At 36.8% G+C, this 16,144-nt stretch overlaps 1 protein-coding gene across 1 annotated transcript; it reads right to left on the minus strand.

Moving 5' to 3' along the window:
- Positions 1-410: 410 nt before the first annotated feature.
- On the minus strand, positions 411-15,213 carry pmm2 (phosphomannomutase 2). The gene is made up of 8 exons (XM_022668626.2): positions 15,015-15,213; positions 11,587-11,698; positions 8,836-8,912; positions 6,465-6,556; positions 6,193-6,292; positions 6,030-6,105; positions 5,439-5,554; positions 411-4,033 (listed from the first exon to the last, which is right to left on the minus strand). Exons 1-8 carry the CDS (start codon positions 15,087-15,089, stop codon positions 3,929-3,931), a joined length of 753 nt encoding a protein of 250 aa, XP_022524347.1. The 5' UTR covers positions 15,090-15,213; the 3' UTR covers positions 411-3,928.
- Between the last annotated feature and the right edge of the window lie 931 nt (positions 15,214-16,144).

Consider the following 16,144-nt stretch of genomic DNA (forward strand, 5'->3'; position numbering starts at 1 on the left):
TCATCACATATAAAATATTTTTTGGCACTAATGATACCAAGCTAAGATGTGTTTCAGGTGATATTTTGCCACATTCTTCTGAAAGCACATTTTAAAATATACACAAGTACAGGTTTGTTGGCAGGCTGGTCCTCTACCCACGCCCTCTAGTTCTGCTCTTTTTTGTAATGTGTGCAGCATGTAAAAATGCGTCCCTGAAAAGGTGCCTCTAATCTTTATGCCCTGAAATGTATACAGTTTCTTAAACAATTAATTCATATGCATTGAAGAGGAATAAATATGCAAATCCTTTCCAATCCTTCTTATAGTTAATAAAAATATATATATTAATAATGTTTCTTAAGCATTTGCTTACAAACTGGTCTGAACATGTCACACTGAGCTCCTCGAGTTCTCATGGGGACAGAGAGTGAGCAGTTTCACAGTTTATTTAAAAAAGAAGTCATTCAACAGATTGCATATTCTGTACATTCACTGAACTGATATAACCTGTTCCTCCAACATGTAGTATATATTATTTTTTTCATAATGGTGTTAGAACAATAATAGCAGTTCTGCTGTACTTTTATGACATTTGCAAGCAAACATAAACACACAGATGTTTAAAAGAACCAGGTACATTATTAAAAATTCAGTAACAATAACTTTATACAGCATTAATTCATCCACACAAATCCCATAAACTAGTTATACCTTTACCTGTCCTCAGACCCGCAAGACTAACCTTTACTACAGTTCCATATACAGTAAACCCATAAAAATCCTCTCACTGGTGAAATATTACCGTCAAATACACCTTAATATAAACCAACTGAATTATTTACTACTGCAAAAAATCATTATAAAGACATTATAAAGTGTAAGTCAGGTTTAAGAAGTCTTAAAACACATTCAACTTTAGCATCTATGATTTCTCTTCCAAATAAAAGTACCAGTTTAGTAACAAGTGTGCTTAAATCTACTTTTATTACCCTCACTTATGTAGCATAGAATTAGTCATGTAACTGAGGATTCATCAGCACGTTATATTAACCATTTCCAGTGTGTGTGTGTACACACACTTTCCAGTTAAACGTTTGGACACGTCTTATCAATATTTAATATTTCATTTCTACACTGTAAATGAACACTAAAGTCATTCAGATTATGAAGAAACACATTAGGAATCATGTAGTAACTTCAAAAGTGTTAAACAAACCAAAACATACTCTGAAGCATTTAGCTGCTCTTATCTGGAGAGCTGCTTACTTGCAGTTTCAGAGGCTGGTAACTTCCTGATGAGAGCCAGTTTCATCATAACATTTTTTAATGGTCTTTGCAGCTGCCCTTGAGGATACGTCAAAGTTCTTGAATTTTTTTCAGATTGATTGACCTTCATTTATTAAAATAATTTATTTTAGTACTTAATTGAGTAGTTCTTGCCAAAATATGGATTAGAACATTCCCTGAAAGACATTCCAGGTGACTCTACTTCATAAAGCTGACTGAGAATCTTAGGAGGAGGAGCTACTTTAAAGAATCTAAAATATAAAACATTCTAGTTTGTTTAACACTTTTTGTTCTTTCTTAATTAATTCCATGTTTTCCTTCATAGTTTGGATGAGTTTAGCATTAATCTACAATCCAGAACATTTTAAATAATGAAAAAACACTGAAGTGTGTTTCTAACTGGGTTTCCACTGTAAACAAACCAAATACACACCTCACTTAAAATTAGGGGTCCAACAACTATTTAGCTTGTCAATAATAATCAGTGTGGTTTAGAACCACTTTTAACTCCTAAATACAGAATGTGGAAGACGCCAAATTACCCTTATTGTAGATTTTATTAGCTAATGTTCTATATAAAGAATCATTAGCTATGCTAACAAACATTCTGATTGCTGTTAAATGATGGAATAGTACTACAACTACAACTATGATAACATACTTTATCCTTTACTTTAAATGCTTGAATATGGTCTGACGTGGTTTTACTACTTGCCTTCTTAAAAACAGTTTATGTAGCTGTTTGCTTGATTTTTAAGGAATTCATTTAAAGATTTCCCTGTATTAACAGAAAACACAGTGTTTGTTAGCATAGCATAACCCGTTCTAAACTCTAAAGAAGCTGAATGTCTTGGTCGATCCGCTGCATTTTGAGTAAGAAATAAAACAGGTTAATTTTTTTTTTTAAATCTATTCCTTAATGACAACACTAAAATTTGGAAGTTTTATTACTAAAAGTAGCTTTAATGCTAAACGGCTCCTGATTGTATGGATTCAGTTTTTCAGTAACATAAAACAAACCTAAGCTGTTTTCACACATCAATGTGGAAAATGTCCTGATAATAAAGTTCTGATATTATCAGGAGTTCTCCTTTCACACAATCTAGTTATTACAGCTGGAGAATGAGGCATGAGGTGATGCTGTTAAAATAGTGCATGACCCGGACACACCATTTGTGTCCTCTTCACTATACACTGCTCTACTTTGGGTTTCTGACGTTTTGTTTTGGTGTCTGAAAATGTAGTGGCCAATTTTCCATTTACCATAATATATAACATACAGATCACATACTAAATCAAACATGGAATACCCATAATTCATTCATTCTTTACATGGTTTGGTTTGCAGATTTACACACAGCTTTTCTTCGAGACAGACGTTCAGATTGTTCATGCGATGCAGTCTGCTGTCACACGGCAATGACCTGTGGTTAATAGTGAATAAAGCACGGGTTTGTACACAGCTCTTCCAGGTATTGTTCAGGCAACTGTTCATGTCTTGTTAAAACTAGGGATGCAGTTCAACTTTTCACCCTGTATCAAACAAAAATTTAACATTAGGCTGAATAATTAATATTTAAATACCCAACATGTTTTTCTGCAGTTTACATTAATTTTGCCCCCTTTTTAACTATGCGTATATCAGTCTAAATGTATTTTTGTCTTGCTTTTTAAAAAAATATTTATTTTTAAATAATTATTTAATTATTGAACACTGAACTTTTTTTTTAATATTCGAGCAGACAGCACAGTATGTTCAGTATAATTCATTTTTTGCATTTTTGCCAAATAATTTTGTTTGCCAAATATTTGACGCATCCCTAGTTAAAACCAACCTAAACGTCCCATCACTCCCAAAGACAAATAATAAAAAACAATAACCTCACCGCTCACAGCTCTTGCCCACGTGAAAAACGCTGCCCCTTAAAACCATCTGATTCATTTGCGTTTATATTTATGCTCAGGGAACCAACCGTTGCTGTGGTCTGTGTCGCTGCAACGTCAAGTTATACTTCTGTACTTGGAGTTGTGCATCAGGATATGCCTTAGGGTATTATATGAAGATTACACATAGACTATGGCACAGATTCTCAAAACAGGCAAAAACCCTGGATTTTCCAGTTAAAAAACATGCTTTCCTTCATCCCTCTGTGCAACAGCCGACATGACACACATTAAATAAGATGCGCTTCAAAGTGAGGACATTATTAAATCAGAACTCTTGTCGGTCACTGATTGGACAAGGGTGGGACAAGGAACAAGGACAAACAAAATGAGCATGAGTTCTGATGAAGTTCTGATACTGTATCTGAAGTTCAACACTTCTCTCAGTTCCATCATCATCATCATCATCATCATCATCATCATCATCATCATCATCATCATCATCATCATCATCATCATCATCCTTATCTTCATCCTCCTCATCATCATCATAATGAGTTTAAAGTCTTAAAAGAACCAGACTTCTTGAGACTTCTTCCTAATATCCATATTTGTAGATCAACTTCTCAATTACAGGTAAAACAAACAGATATACGATCAGTAATGTGACGGCTGGAGGTCACAGAGGGTAAATCATACAGTACAGACGTGAAGATCACAGTTCTTTGGTAGAACAGGGTTGATTGTGGAGCTCAGAGGAGATGAACAGGACGTCTCAGCTGAAGAAGAGTTCCTCACAGATCCGCTGTGTGTCTTCAGGGGACGTGACTTCATGGCCGATCGTTCGGGGGTCCGCGTAAATCTCATAGTCGTTTCCTCCCTGGGTTTAAGAGAAAAGTGTGCCAGTTAAAGGTGCACTAGAACAGAAAACAGAACTTCTAACACCACTGATGCTCTTGAAGAAAACTCAAAACAGGAAATAAAAAGCTTAGGAATGAATGAGGTTTTGCCCCCTTTAAATGTCACAATGATACAAATACACTAGATAATAAACAGAAACCACATCAAACTACCCATCAACCAACAGGGAGGTGCATGAGCTTGCTGCAGTCACTGTTTGTGCTGCTATTTGTGAAGAAGCAAACAACAACAACAACAACAACATTTAAAGGTTGGGTAAAGTGGTGGGTGTTCAGCATGATCTCTTCACATTACACAGAGCTGTCTGCTTTAAGCTAAATGCTTTTGCGCACCGCTCAGAACTGGAAAAGGCTAGAGGTGGTATTAAACATGCTGTCGAGCTCTGGCCACATCACATTTTAGAGCATATTAAAGCCCAGCTGATCCAACTAATGAACAAACTGCCCTCGCAGAGGCGAGCTGGGTGTGTTACAGCCCAGAACCAGGCTTAAAAACGCTGCAGCACACTTTACCAGTGAGGCTAAGATAAGCGCTATACTTGTTTTAGTGTTTTCCTGTAGTAATGCACCTCAGATATCCTTAGCGAGGGCTTGTTAGTTCATTGGTTGTTCTGTATGGGGGGGGTTCTGTATTTTTTATGTTTAATGTTTTGTCTTTAAGTAAAACTCAAGCTAAGCTAAGTAAACAAAATATTTTCTTTTAAAGTCAAACGAGTGCTGGATGTTAATCTACACAGATTTCTCTCTTAAAAACTGTCTATTTGGGTGAGTAAAGAGCTTCAATTTATTTACAGTAAGCTCAGATTTCCACTAAGGCTGGGTGCAGCAGCATTAGCATTAGTGGATACCACTAGTAAATGCTGCCCGGCAGAGCTACACTGAGAAATCCTGAGTGTTTCAGTAAGCCAAGGCGATATTAAATAGCGGTTAGTCCTACGTAGCTTGTTTTAATACGGTAAATATACAGACTACAGGCCGCTATACTCGCCTCTGAATGGAAAAGAGCTAGCGCTTTGCGCAGTTAGCGGCTAATGCTAATACTGCTCCAACCCCGGTACTGGAGAACTAAACTGAAACTCCTGTATATTCCTGTGAGACTTTACTGCTCCTCAATACCTGACTGGTTTAATTCATACATAAGGAGAACCGGATTATAAAACACACTGAAGATCTTTGGGGAAATGAAAGGATTTTAAGTGTGACTTCTAGTGCAAAAAATACGCTACTTTAATGATCATCAGAATAATAAATCAAAACTTGATGCGACGGAGTTCAGTGAGTCTGCTCATATTCTGTGGAGCTGTGTTTGATTCCACTTAAAGATCTGACTGTAAACAACACTTGGAAAAACTGGACCTGACTTACTGGTTTAGTTTTGTCCCCAAAGAAATGAATGGTTTGATACGAGTCCTTCTCCACAATTCCCAAACAATAGCGCTTATCCCAGCCTTCCGGAAACACGTCGAAGCTGATCTGCCCTCCTACAGTAAAACACACACAAATAATCCAGTCCTCACAGGTTCCACCAATATACAGAACAAAACAAACACAGGAAGCAGTAACAACAAGAACAATACATGTCCACTGGCACTGTTCTTCACCGCACGTCACTATGCAGGATCTCTCGACTTGCCTTGTGGGCGTGTCCATGAGGTTTTAGAATTCAAATTAAGAAAAATACAGAAGATTCAATCATAAGCTTAAGATTTAATTGATGTAATCTATAGTTCTATAAATCCATATTCCCCCATTTTCAGCTTCTCTTCTGAGGTTGAAAGGCTCCTGTTCAGTGCGATGTGGAAGCTTGCTGTTCCCTGATTGGTTGGATGCGATGCGGCGGACGGATTCATTTGAATAAAGTTGAGCTCTGCTGAACTTTTTTGCCAGTGGGCGGGGGCTGCATCGGTGCTTAAGTGCCAGTGGAAACATACCATAATAACACAGTAATGAACTCACCAATAGAAAAGGCAAGACCCTTCCCAGCAAATTCTTCCTGTAGAACGGCCACAAACTTCTCCCGGATCTTTTCTTTCTGCAACGGAACCAAAATAAGATTAATAAGACCGACTCACGCAGTGCAGATTACAGATACACTCTATATGATAAAATAAAGTGTTACCTTATCAAGTTCAAAGAACTCGATTCTCTCCTGCTGACTGCAGCTTCGACCAATGGGAGAAACGTTCAGCATTCCATTCCGAAACTCAATAAATGTTCCCCTGTTCGTAAAACAACATTAATTCCAGAGACAAGCTCATATACTCATGCACATCTGTGTTTGATTTACTTATTATAATAACTAAAAATATTCTGAACTGTATATTATGTTTTATTTATTTTAAATGTGACGTATCTTCCCTTCTCTGGGGGTCTTGACTTTTTTCCACTGACCTTTTTTTGGGCAGTTTAATCTTTGCCATGTAATTTAAGCAGAAGTTGATGAAGTCCTGTAAAATCTCCTCTCCCAGATATGCCTGAATACTCTGATCAACAAAAACAAGTACTCAGTTAAAATTTACATTATTAAACAATATGCTTACATTTTTAGATGATCAAATAAACTTTAATATCAGACATAAGAGAACCTGAGTAAATATAAAAATCAGTTCTTAAATTATAATGTCGTTTATTAAGTAAAAAGCAATCCAAATCAAGTAATTGACCCTATGAATTAGCTGTGAATATTTTTTTATTTTTTTGCAGTTCAATTTCATTAGTCAGACCCAGGCCTGATTACTGCCAGACCTGTAGAATCAAGAAATCACTTAAATAGATCCTGTCTGACAACATGAAGCAGATAAAAGATCTTAAAAAAAACAACATATTATCCCTTTAATCGAAGAAATTCAAGAAGAGATGAGAAAAAGTCACTGATATCTATCAGACTGAAAAAGGTTACAGAATCATTTCTAAAGCTTTAGGACTCCAGAGAACCACAGTGATTCACTATTATTCACTAATGGAGAAAACACGGAACACTGGTGAACCTTCCTAGGAGTGACCGGTCTACTGAATTATTTTGAAAGGGCATGAAGAACTCATCCAGGAGGTCACAAAATAACCCAGAACAACATTTAAATAATTGCAGCTCTCACTTGCATCAATTAAGGTCAGTGTTAATTAGGGGTGGGAATCGTTTACTATCTCACGATTCGATTCGATTCCGATTTTGGGGGCCACGATTCGATTCAAAATCGATTTTTGATTTAAAACGATTTGAATTATAAAAATTTCTGCTTCTGGCTTATGAATCTTATTGAAAAAAAAAACCCTCCATAATATACACTGGTCCTGGAGCAGGTAATGTGTTACAAAAACAATAAAATGTGCAGGAATGTGGGTCCTCAGTGACAGAGAAATCACTGGGATATCACAATGACGTTAATGAACAATAAATAAATAATAAATAACACTGCTTTATTACCAGGCTACTAGCGGTGGTGTGTAGGTGACGCTGCTGGGCTGATGTGATGATAGCAGTGGAGCGCTAAAGTTCAGGAGCAGCTGCTGATTAACTAGTTAATTTAAGGTCGTTGTATTTCTTCAGAAAGGGGGCAGGAGGTGGAGAAATTAATTCATATGGTCCATTCCTTAATTCCTCTGTGATGAGGAGCTGAAATTAGCTCTGATTAGCTTATTGTTATTTTTCCGTTCCGCCTTAAATGCTGCAGCCCGCTGCCACCTGTAGCGTTATTTAAGGTGGAACTGGAAAGTTAGCTAGTTAGCTAGCTAACAGTTACTGAAACTAACTACTAGCGATCTTTTTTATGCTTGTTATGAAGCATTCTGCCATAAAACATTGAAACTACACGTTAATCTAATGTAATATAGTGCTTGTTCTGCCATCTTACCGGTGATTCTCAAACACCTACGCTCTGTGTGTGTCTGGAAGATCTCCGTTTGAAAGGACAAGCGCTATCCCCAGGGTTGCCAGGTCCAACAAAAATACCCAGCCCAAAATCAGTCTAAAACCCGCCCCTCAGAATCGATTTTGGGACATTTTAAATCGATTCTGAATCGTAGTAAATGAGAATCAAGATTCTTATGTGAATCGATTTTTTGGCACACCTCTAGTGTTAATGATTCAATAATAAGATACAGACTGGGTAAAAATATTTCCCTGGTAGAGTTCCAAGGCAACAAACACTTCTGATCCCCAGGGTAAATATATATAAATATTCTTTGGACTGGTGTGACAAAAGGGAAACTTTGTGTAAGGTGTGTGTCCCGTTACATCTGATGTAAAACTAACTCAAAATTTCAAAAAAAGAAAATCATACTGAACATAAAACATGGTGGCGGTAGTGTGATGGTCTGGGGCTGTTTTGCTGCTTCTGGGCCTGAACAACTTGTATTTAATGGAACTATTAATTCTTCTCTGTACCAAATCCTGAAGGACAATGTTCGGATGTGATCTGAAGCTCAGGTGTACTTGGGTTCTGCAGCAGGACAATGATCTGAAGCACACAAACAAGTTCACCTCTGAATGTCTCAATAAACTAAATGAAGGTTTTGGAGTGGCCTAGTAAAATTCTGTGAGATGCTGTGGATGATCTTAAACTGTCTGCTTATGTTCAAAAAGCCCCCAATTTGTCTGAATTAAAATAATTTTGTAAAGAAGAGTGGAACAAAACTCCTCCAGTGTGAAAAATGTAAATAACTCAATTATATTATTTTAATTTTAAGTGTCTTGAGAGAGAGTTTAATGCATTGAAAATGAACACAACACACAATACTGTAAACAGAGAGTGTTCATTATTACCTGTACAGAATGGAGTTCCCCAAATCTGTAGGCGACCAACCCGTTCTCAGCAAAAACGTAATCCGCCTGCTGGATTACTGAAACAGACGACAGGAGGATTATATCAGACACGCAGCACAGACACACCAGCGCTGTGTTCAGACTGTTTCTCAAATCAGATCTGCTGAGACGACTGTGCGTGATCAGATTGAATTTGGGTGGTGGGACATTGTTAAAGTATCTGCTGTTTGGGTTGCTGTGGTATTGAGCTCTGCATCAGTAACTAACCTTTGGGTTTGGGTTAGAGACACATTAAACCACACTGTCTGGAGCGTTTAGACAGAGGCTCTATATATCTGATTGCAATACAATTACAACCTACCTTCAAACGTGATTTGGATCCAATGTGTCCAGTAGGGGTGTAAGACATAATGTACATATCATAATATTACTATCATGATAGTATTTTATGTAATACTTCATAGACTTTCAGAAAACCAATATGCTTTTTCCCCACATTTTAGCTCTTCAGACGATCCTACCCACACAGCTATATTCCCCCCTTATCAGTATCCTTACCCTAACACCAGGAGGGTGAAACTAGGGGTGTCACGATTCTCTAAATCCTCGATTCAATTTTATTTCCGATTTTAGGGTCAAGATTGGATTCTCGATTTTCTTTTTTTCTTTTTTTTTTTTTTTTTTTTTTTACAGCAGAGAGGCCTATGCCAGTTTTAGATTAGTCTATGGTCAGTCATTGGTTTGATTCATCACATTTACAATATCTTATTTCAAAAGGTGGGCTTGATATAAGTGATGCAAAGTGATACAAGTGATCTGTAATACACCACATTAGGCACTAATGGTCAAATTTAAATAATTTAATTAAGATATATATGTAATGCCATCTAGTGGCTTTTTTCGGTAGCAGCAGTGTGCACTATTAAAACAGCAATGTGCAACATAACAAAATAAATAATAAATAAATACAGGAACAGTCATGTACAAAATAATAGAACAATTAGAGCCTTAACAAACTGAACTCTATCCTACTATAACAGCTAAACATGAAAAAATAAGACTCGGTCCCTGAGAATGAGAAGTTTTTTTCTTTAATAAAGATATATTATTAACTTTATCTGAGAGAAAGATGCTCCTTAAGGTACCAAAACTATTAACATATTTGAGGCTAGACTAAACAACTTATTTTTATATTTTGAAGTTTTTCTTTAAGAAGATGAGAATGTGCACATTCTCTGGAGAAAGAGCTGCTCTTTCAGCTACAGTGTGCTGCACCGTTTACGGGAGGAATCGTCAATCCCCTTTTTGACTTCGGGGCTCGAGACCATGACATAATTTCAATGGATTTCGGTGAAATAACAAATCGTGACACCCCTAGTGAAGACCAGCACATGCCTCCTCCGATACATGTGGAGCCTGTCTCCGGCTGCTTTCGATCTCAGCATGACTGAGATTTGAACCAGCGATCTCCTGATCATCAGTGGCAGTGCTTTAGTGCACTGGCCACTTGAAGCACTTAATAAATAGTGTACATGGTAAAGACTGTGATCAGACTGCGGGTCATTTAGTGTAATGTTTAAACCCTGAGTGCAGTGGCAGTGTTGTAGTTTTTCTTCAGAGCTCGTCACAGACTGTCAGAGTGAAAGAATTTCTACTGCTGTGGCTCAACATTGCCATAAGTGATATTAGCCCCTTTTTGTTCTTTTATGCAAATTACTTAATCTATTTTGATTTTTGTACCATAAAAAACTCTATATTTATCTTTATTATCATGCTATTATTATTTATATCATTAGTCTTTGTCTAATTAAAAACATGTATCTCCAAAAACATCAACTCTACAGAAAGAGATAAATTCTTCTTTCAATGGAAGTTAATATAAAAAGAGTTATTTCGGGTCATTTTGGACAGTTTCTACTGATCAATTCATCAATATATTTTGATAAAAGGGACAGTTTGTGCGTTCAAAATATTTTATAAACTAACAAACAACAAAAATGAAGATATCTGTTTTTCATTGGAGAGCAATGTTTTATTTTAAATGCCAATGAAGACAGTTTTAATACAAATCTAACGCTTGTTTCTTGTTAAACGTACAGCACAGTAGAGCAATAGTGCAATAAGAATGCACATATTTTCTACATTAAGCTAACAGCCACTGGGGAAATCATTTATGGAAATGAATGCTTTGCCTCAAGATAAACAATAAAGTTTTAAACGTAAAATGATATAGATCTACACTTGTGTTGACATCTCTTTGTTACTAGAAAAAGTCAGTGTGCTTATTACAACAGACCTAGTTATGAATGGATGAAAAAAAAAAATCTTTTTTTTTTTTTTTTTTTTAACTTTCATTCCTATTTTGTCCTGTTTTTACACTAATCTGTAAAAAAATCATCTTGCTAACAGTATAGCAAAATATCGCAGTTTATTCTATCTTGGGGGTTCCTTTATGATTTTATTCCCGTTCAGAATGACCATGCATGTGCCCTGCTAATTTAAAAGGCTCAAAGTAATTAGATATTTGATTGTTAAGAAGTTTTATTGTCATTTCTAGATTGTTCATTTGTTGTTTCATATCAGATTATCTGAAGTTGATTCCAAATGATAAATATGAATTCTCTATTAATAATAATTTAATAATATAAACATAGAAGCAGTTGGATGAATTTTGATGTGTATGGAGCTGTACTTTCTGCTCTGAAAAAAAAAAAAAAAACAGCTAAAAAAAAAAAAACTACTATTGCTCACCGTCTTCACCCAGCTGTTCTTTGATCTTGCTCAAGTCTGAGCCTCCGACCACCCCGACTCGTACTCTCTGTCTCAGTTTGGTTAAGAACTGCTGCATCTGTGGAGTCACTTTCTAAAACAGAGGGGAAAAAATAAAATGCAACAATGAATTCTATGTGAAGAACTTTAATCACTTAATAATAGGTAACAGTATTTTACATGTATAAGACTTCAGACTACACAGAATACATTTTCAGCATAATTGCAATTGCTTGGCTGCACTGAAAATGAGGATCACCCTTAAACCACAGAAAGATTTATTAATTGATTTAAAGTGAAAGTTAACATTTCTCTATATTTGAAATAATGTGTTCATTCTGTGTACATCTTGAACAAAATGTTAAATATAGTTTACATGAAATTTAAACAACTATACTGCTAACACAAAAGGCATGCTTTATTGATATTGACTGAATAACAAGTTACACTGCTTCCAGCTCCTGTCAGCAGACACGCCCACATTCCAGACTGACAGCTGTAGGGAGTCTGACCAGTGCGAAAGGTGGATCACTGGGATACTTTTACTAACCAGTTAAACAAGCCAGACCACAATCCCAGTCCTCAATCTGGAACAGCAGGTCTCATGTGAATGCACCCAGTTCACTTAACAATGAATATATATATATGAATAATGATATAAACTCATCCTAAACCAATGCAGTAAATCTCTTTTCACAGAACTGATACTATAATCGGGGTTTTAACTGATTTAACTGAGAGATTTAACTGAGAGAGTACAATCATCCGATATTTTATGTTAGATATTAAATGAGCTTCAGAGAACTGAAACATGTGTTACTGTGATTATGTTGCTTGGGGTACAGTTCAGAACAGCTTGAGAAGGTTCTCAGGCCAGGTCCCCCCACAGCTAGCTGATGAAGATGAGGGTGATGATGGAGTGGAGGTGGGTGCAAGGTCAAAAGTCACAAAGTGAGGAGCACCTCGGAGGTAGGACTAGGGGGAGGAGCTCAGGAAATTGAGGCGTGGTCCATATCCCAAAATGTTGTTAATTCTTAACAACACTAATACTTGAGTGCCACTTCTGATGGCATCAGCAGTTACAGCAGCTTGTGTATAAATCACTGTGTCTCCAGGTTAAACTATTTTTCTGCTGGTTTTCTTGGTTGACTAAACAGATCACAAAGGTCATGACTCTCACCATCCTCCTAAATATCTCAGCTGACTGACTGCATCTGGTGTCAATGATTAATCATGTTCTTTTCCCAAACGCAGGTTTAGACAGAAACATGCTCTACTTGGTGCACTATGTAGTCAAGAGAGGGACAACTGAGACTCACTTTGGGCTGCGTTCAAAACCACATACTGCTACACTAGTTTAACAGCATTAGGGCCATTCCAGCGAATGGGTGCCATTCGCTTGTTGTTTAAAAACAAGTCCACTTATTCCTTATGTTTTCTCTCAAGAAAGTATTTATTTTAAAGAAATGTTTGACTGCATGTTCAAATAATAAAATAAATAATAACTCCTGTTAATGCACTCATTCCTGTTACTGGAACTCGCTCCTGTTAAAGTAACAGGAATGAGTTTTTAGCATAGAATTAGCAAAAACATGAAAAAGAGCTAAATGGCAGATAAGGGCACTGGGCACATTTAAGTACAATAAAATTAAATATACAGAAAAACAAATAATCTTAATTTTGGTCTTCCCATAGTCTTCAGAAGAACCAGCTGATGTCACTTCCTGTTGTAGATGTGACTTCCTGTTGTAGAATGTTCCTGATGTTTTAGATGATCAGGGTAATGTGGTACAGTAACAGGACTGAGTGAAACCCAGCGACACAAATAAAACGTGTATATTCAATATTGTGGATTTATTATATATTAAAAAAAAATAAAGTATAGATTGGATTTGGAGTCACACAACAATGCAAAAAAAAATACATCTCCGAAGGATTTTAATAATTATAGTTAGAAAGTGGGGACAGGTAACAAATGCTATTTTTTCAATATTCTAAGTAGTTTTTTGTTAATGTTTTTATTACATCTTACTTTGCAATTAGGTCAATGACTTGAACCGGTTGCTGACTGTGATCTTTCTCAGCTGCTTGTTGTCGCGAGCAGAAGTTTTTCGGACGCCGGAACAGTTGGTGCGCTTGCTGCAGTTTTTCTTGAGAGCTTTGCAGACGGAAGACTGGCTGATGCCGAGCTGCTCAGCAGTTTTAGTTTGGGTCAAGCCTTGTTGGCGAAGGGCTTGAATTTGAGCCACTATTCCGGTTGAGAGGTCGCGCTGCTTACCCATGATTGATTTTACAACTTAGAAATTCTACTCAACCCTGACTTTATACTGCACAGTGAACACTCTTCGGAGAAAACAAAAATTCGAGCATTTATTCTAATTCAATGAAACGCTTTCTCCATTATTCTAATTCAATAAAACAACAGTGTCACAGTTAAATGGCCTAAATGGGCCTTTTGGAAAGCTCAGCTGAGCAAATTGTTTTCCAGGTAACGAGTTCTGTGATTAGTCTAACGAGTAGGACAGGTGCGGTGAACACCTGATTTGCTTTCTGCACAAAAAATGCATTCAAAGAATTTCATGATTGCACTATTTCAAATTATTCTAATTCGTTGACCAGCACCTGTATTTTGTTATTCTGTGTGCACATTTATAAATGTAGTTTACTGGGGACAGAAATGGCACCCATTTGGTGGAATGGCTCATTACAGTCTATTTACAGTCTATTTTAGTCTGAAGACCAGCTTCTGCTGGTAGCTGGTTTTGGAAGGTCTAAGTTGGTCTTTGATTGATAAGGTTTTTGAACTGCTGGTCAGTCTGGTGAAAACACCCACTATAATTGGGAAGCTAGCTGGTTAACTAGCTTTTGGTCAGTATAGTAGTTACATGTTGCATTTGATCACACTTATTTGATAATGCTGGTTTACCAAGTGGTCTTAGTTGGCCATGCTGGTCATGGTGGTTGTATACTTTGGAAAGGCTGATCATAGACCAGTTAAATCATCATATCCCATCCTAGTCTTATTCTAAAAGGTTGAATCAGCTCAATCAGCTTGAGATCTGAGCCTGCTGTTTGTTTTCAGCAGGGAAGTGCACTATATAGTGTGCACACATGGTGACAGTTGAGACTCACCCATCTGTATTCAAAACCTGATACTAAGTTACTACAGTAGCTAAAGCATTCATATACACTAGAGGTGGGTAACCCAGGTCCAGAACATAAAAATCCAATCCATGGTTTTGTACCAACTGTGTGGGCAGCTCTGATGATTAAGCTCAGCTTCAGCTGAGCAGCACGGGCAGTTGGTACAAAACCCTGGGTTGGATTTTTACTCTCTGGAGCTGGGTTACCCACCGCCAATACAGCTCCTCCGCAGATGAACACACTACAGTTAAAGTGAGTGATCTTACCTGCCGAGCTGCTGTCAGGGTCCCGTCCACGTCGAACAGACAGAGGGTGGAGGTGTCTGTTTGCGGGGGGCTCATCTTTAGATGATAAAAGGATCAGTGATACTCAGAGAGAAGTGAAAGAAGTGAGAGAACAGACAGAACAGCAGAACTCAGCAGAGCAGGAAGCAGACACGTCCTCCACATCCGCGTCACCCACTACTACAGTTCGGCCGCGGAGGAAAGGGAGGGGCCTATTTTTAGTTTTTTTATATATATATTTTTACATATTTATTTATACATTACAAATGTTACAGAATCATGTTGGTGCTTAAAAACATTACAAAAATATAATAATACAGTAATGTACAAATCATAAACTAGATACCTTTCAAGCTCACAGGGGGCGGGGCCTGAGGAATGTATGAATGGGATTTCCCTTAACGCCAATCAAGGAGCCCGTTTATGAATAAAATCCCGCCCTTCAACAAAAAAGAGCCATACAGTTTACTAAGTACTAGACACAAACCTCATAAGTAATAATAATATTAATACTGAAAAAAAAGGGAGATTATGAAAAAATAATCATTATTATAAAAAAGATAAGAAAAGAATTAAAACAGATTTAAGATTAATCAAGTTATAAAAGCACTTAAATGTAGCATGTAGCAATTTTTTACAAAGATGTTTACATTTTTTTCTCAGTCCTTTTACCAAAATTCATGTAACATTTAAAAAGCATGTCCACTAATTCCTTTCATTTTCTTTTAAGAAAGTGTTTATTCTAAAGTAATTGTTGACTGCATGTTTAAATAATTAATATTGTTGACAAACAAATACTATATATGAACGCACATTCTATTTTTCTAAAATATGCAAAGTTAATTTATTTTAGCAAGAAGACCCAACCCTGAAACTGATCAAATTTATTATCATCGCAATTTATTAACCAAACAGAATTGGACAGGGTGTTTAACATTAACCAATATTTACACTAATAAATCACTAAACGAGAGGACTCTACTCACTCCTGTTACTGGCGCTCACTCTTGTTGCTGGCGCTCACTCTTGTTGCTGGCGCTCACTCCTGTTATTGTCACTCACTCCTGTTATTGTCACTCACTAAGGGTTCTGTATTGTATGCTCAATGTTGT

Source organism: Astyanax mexicanus, chromosome 21 (genome assembly GCF_023375975.1).
Source record: "Astyanax mexicanus isolate ESR-SI-001 chromosome 21, AstMex3_surface, whole genome shotgun sequence".
In the NCBI taxonomy this organism is placed as follows: Eukaryota; Metazoa; Chordata; class Actinopteri; order Characiformes; family Acestrorhamphidae; genus Astyanax; species Astyanax mexicanus.

Excerpts from the sequence above, each read along its gene's own strand:
- pmm2 (XM_022668626.2), bottom strand. The coding sequence starts at position 15,089 with ATGAGCCCCCCGCAAACAGACACCTCCACCCTCTGTCTGTTCGACGTG. Across the intron at positions 11,699-15,014 it reads CCCTGACAGCAGCTCGGCAG|AAAGTGACTCCACAGATGCA; the intron begins GTAAGATCACTC and ends CCTCTGTTTTAG. Across the intron at positions 5,555-6,029 it reads GGGTCTTGCCTTTTCTATTG|GAGGGCAGATCAGCTTCGAC; the intron begins GTGAGTTCATTA and ends GTTTTACTGTAG.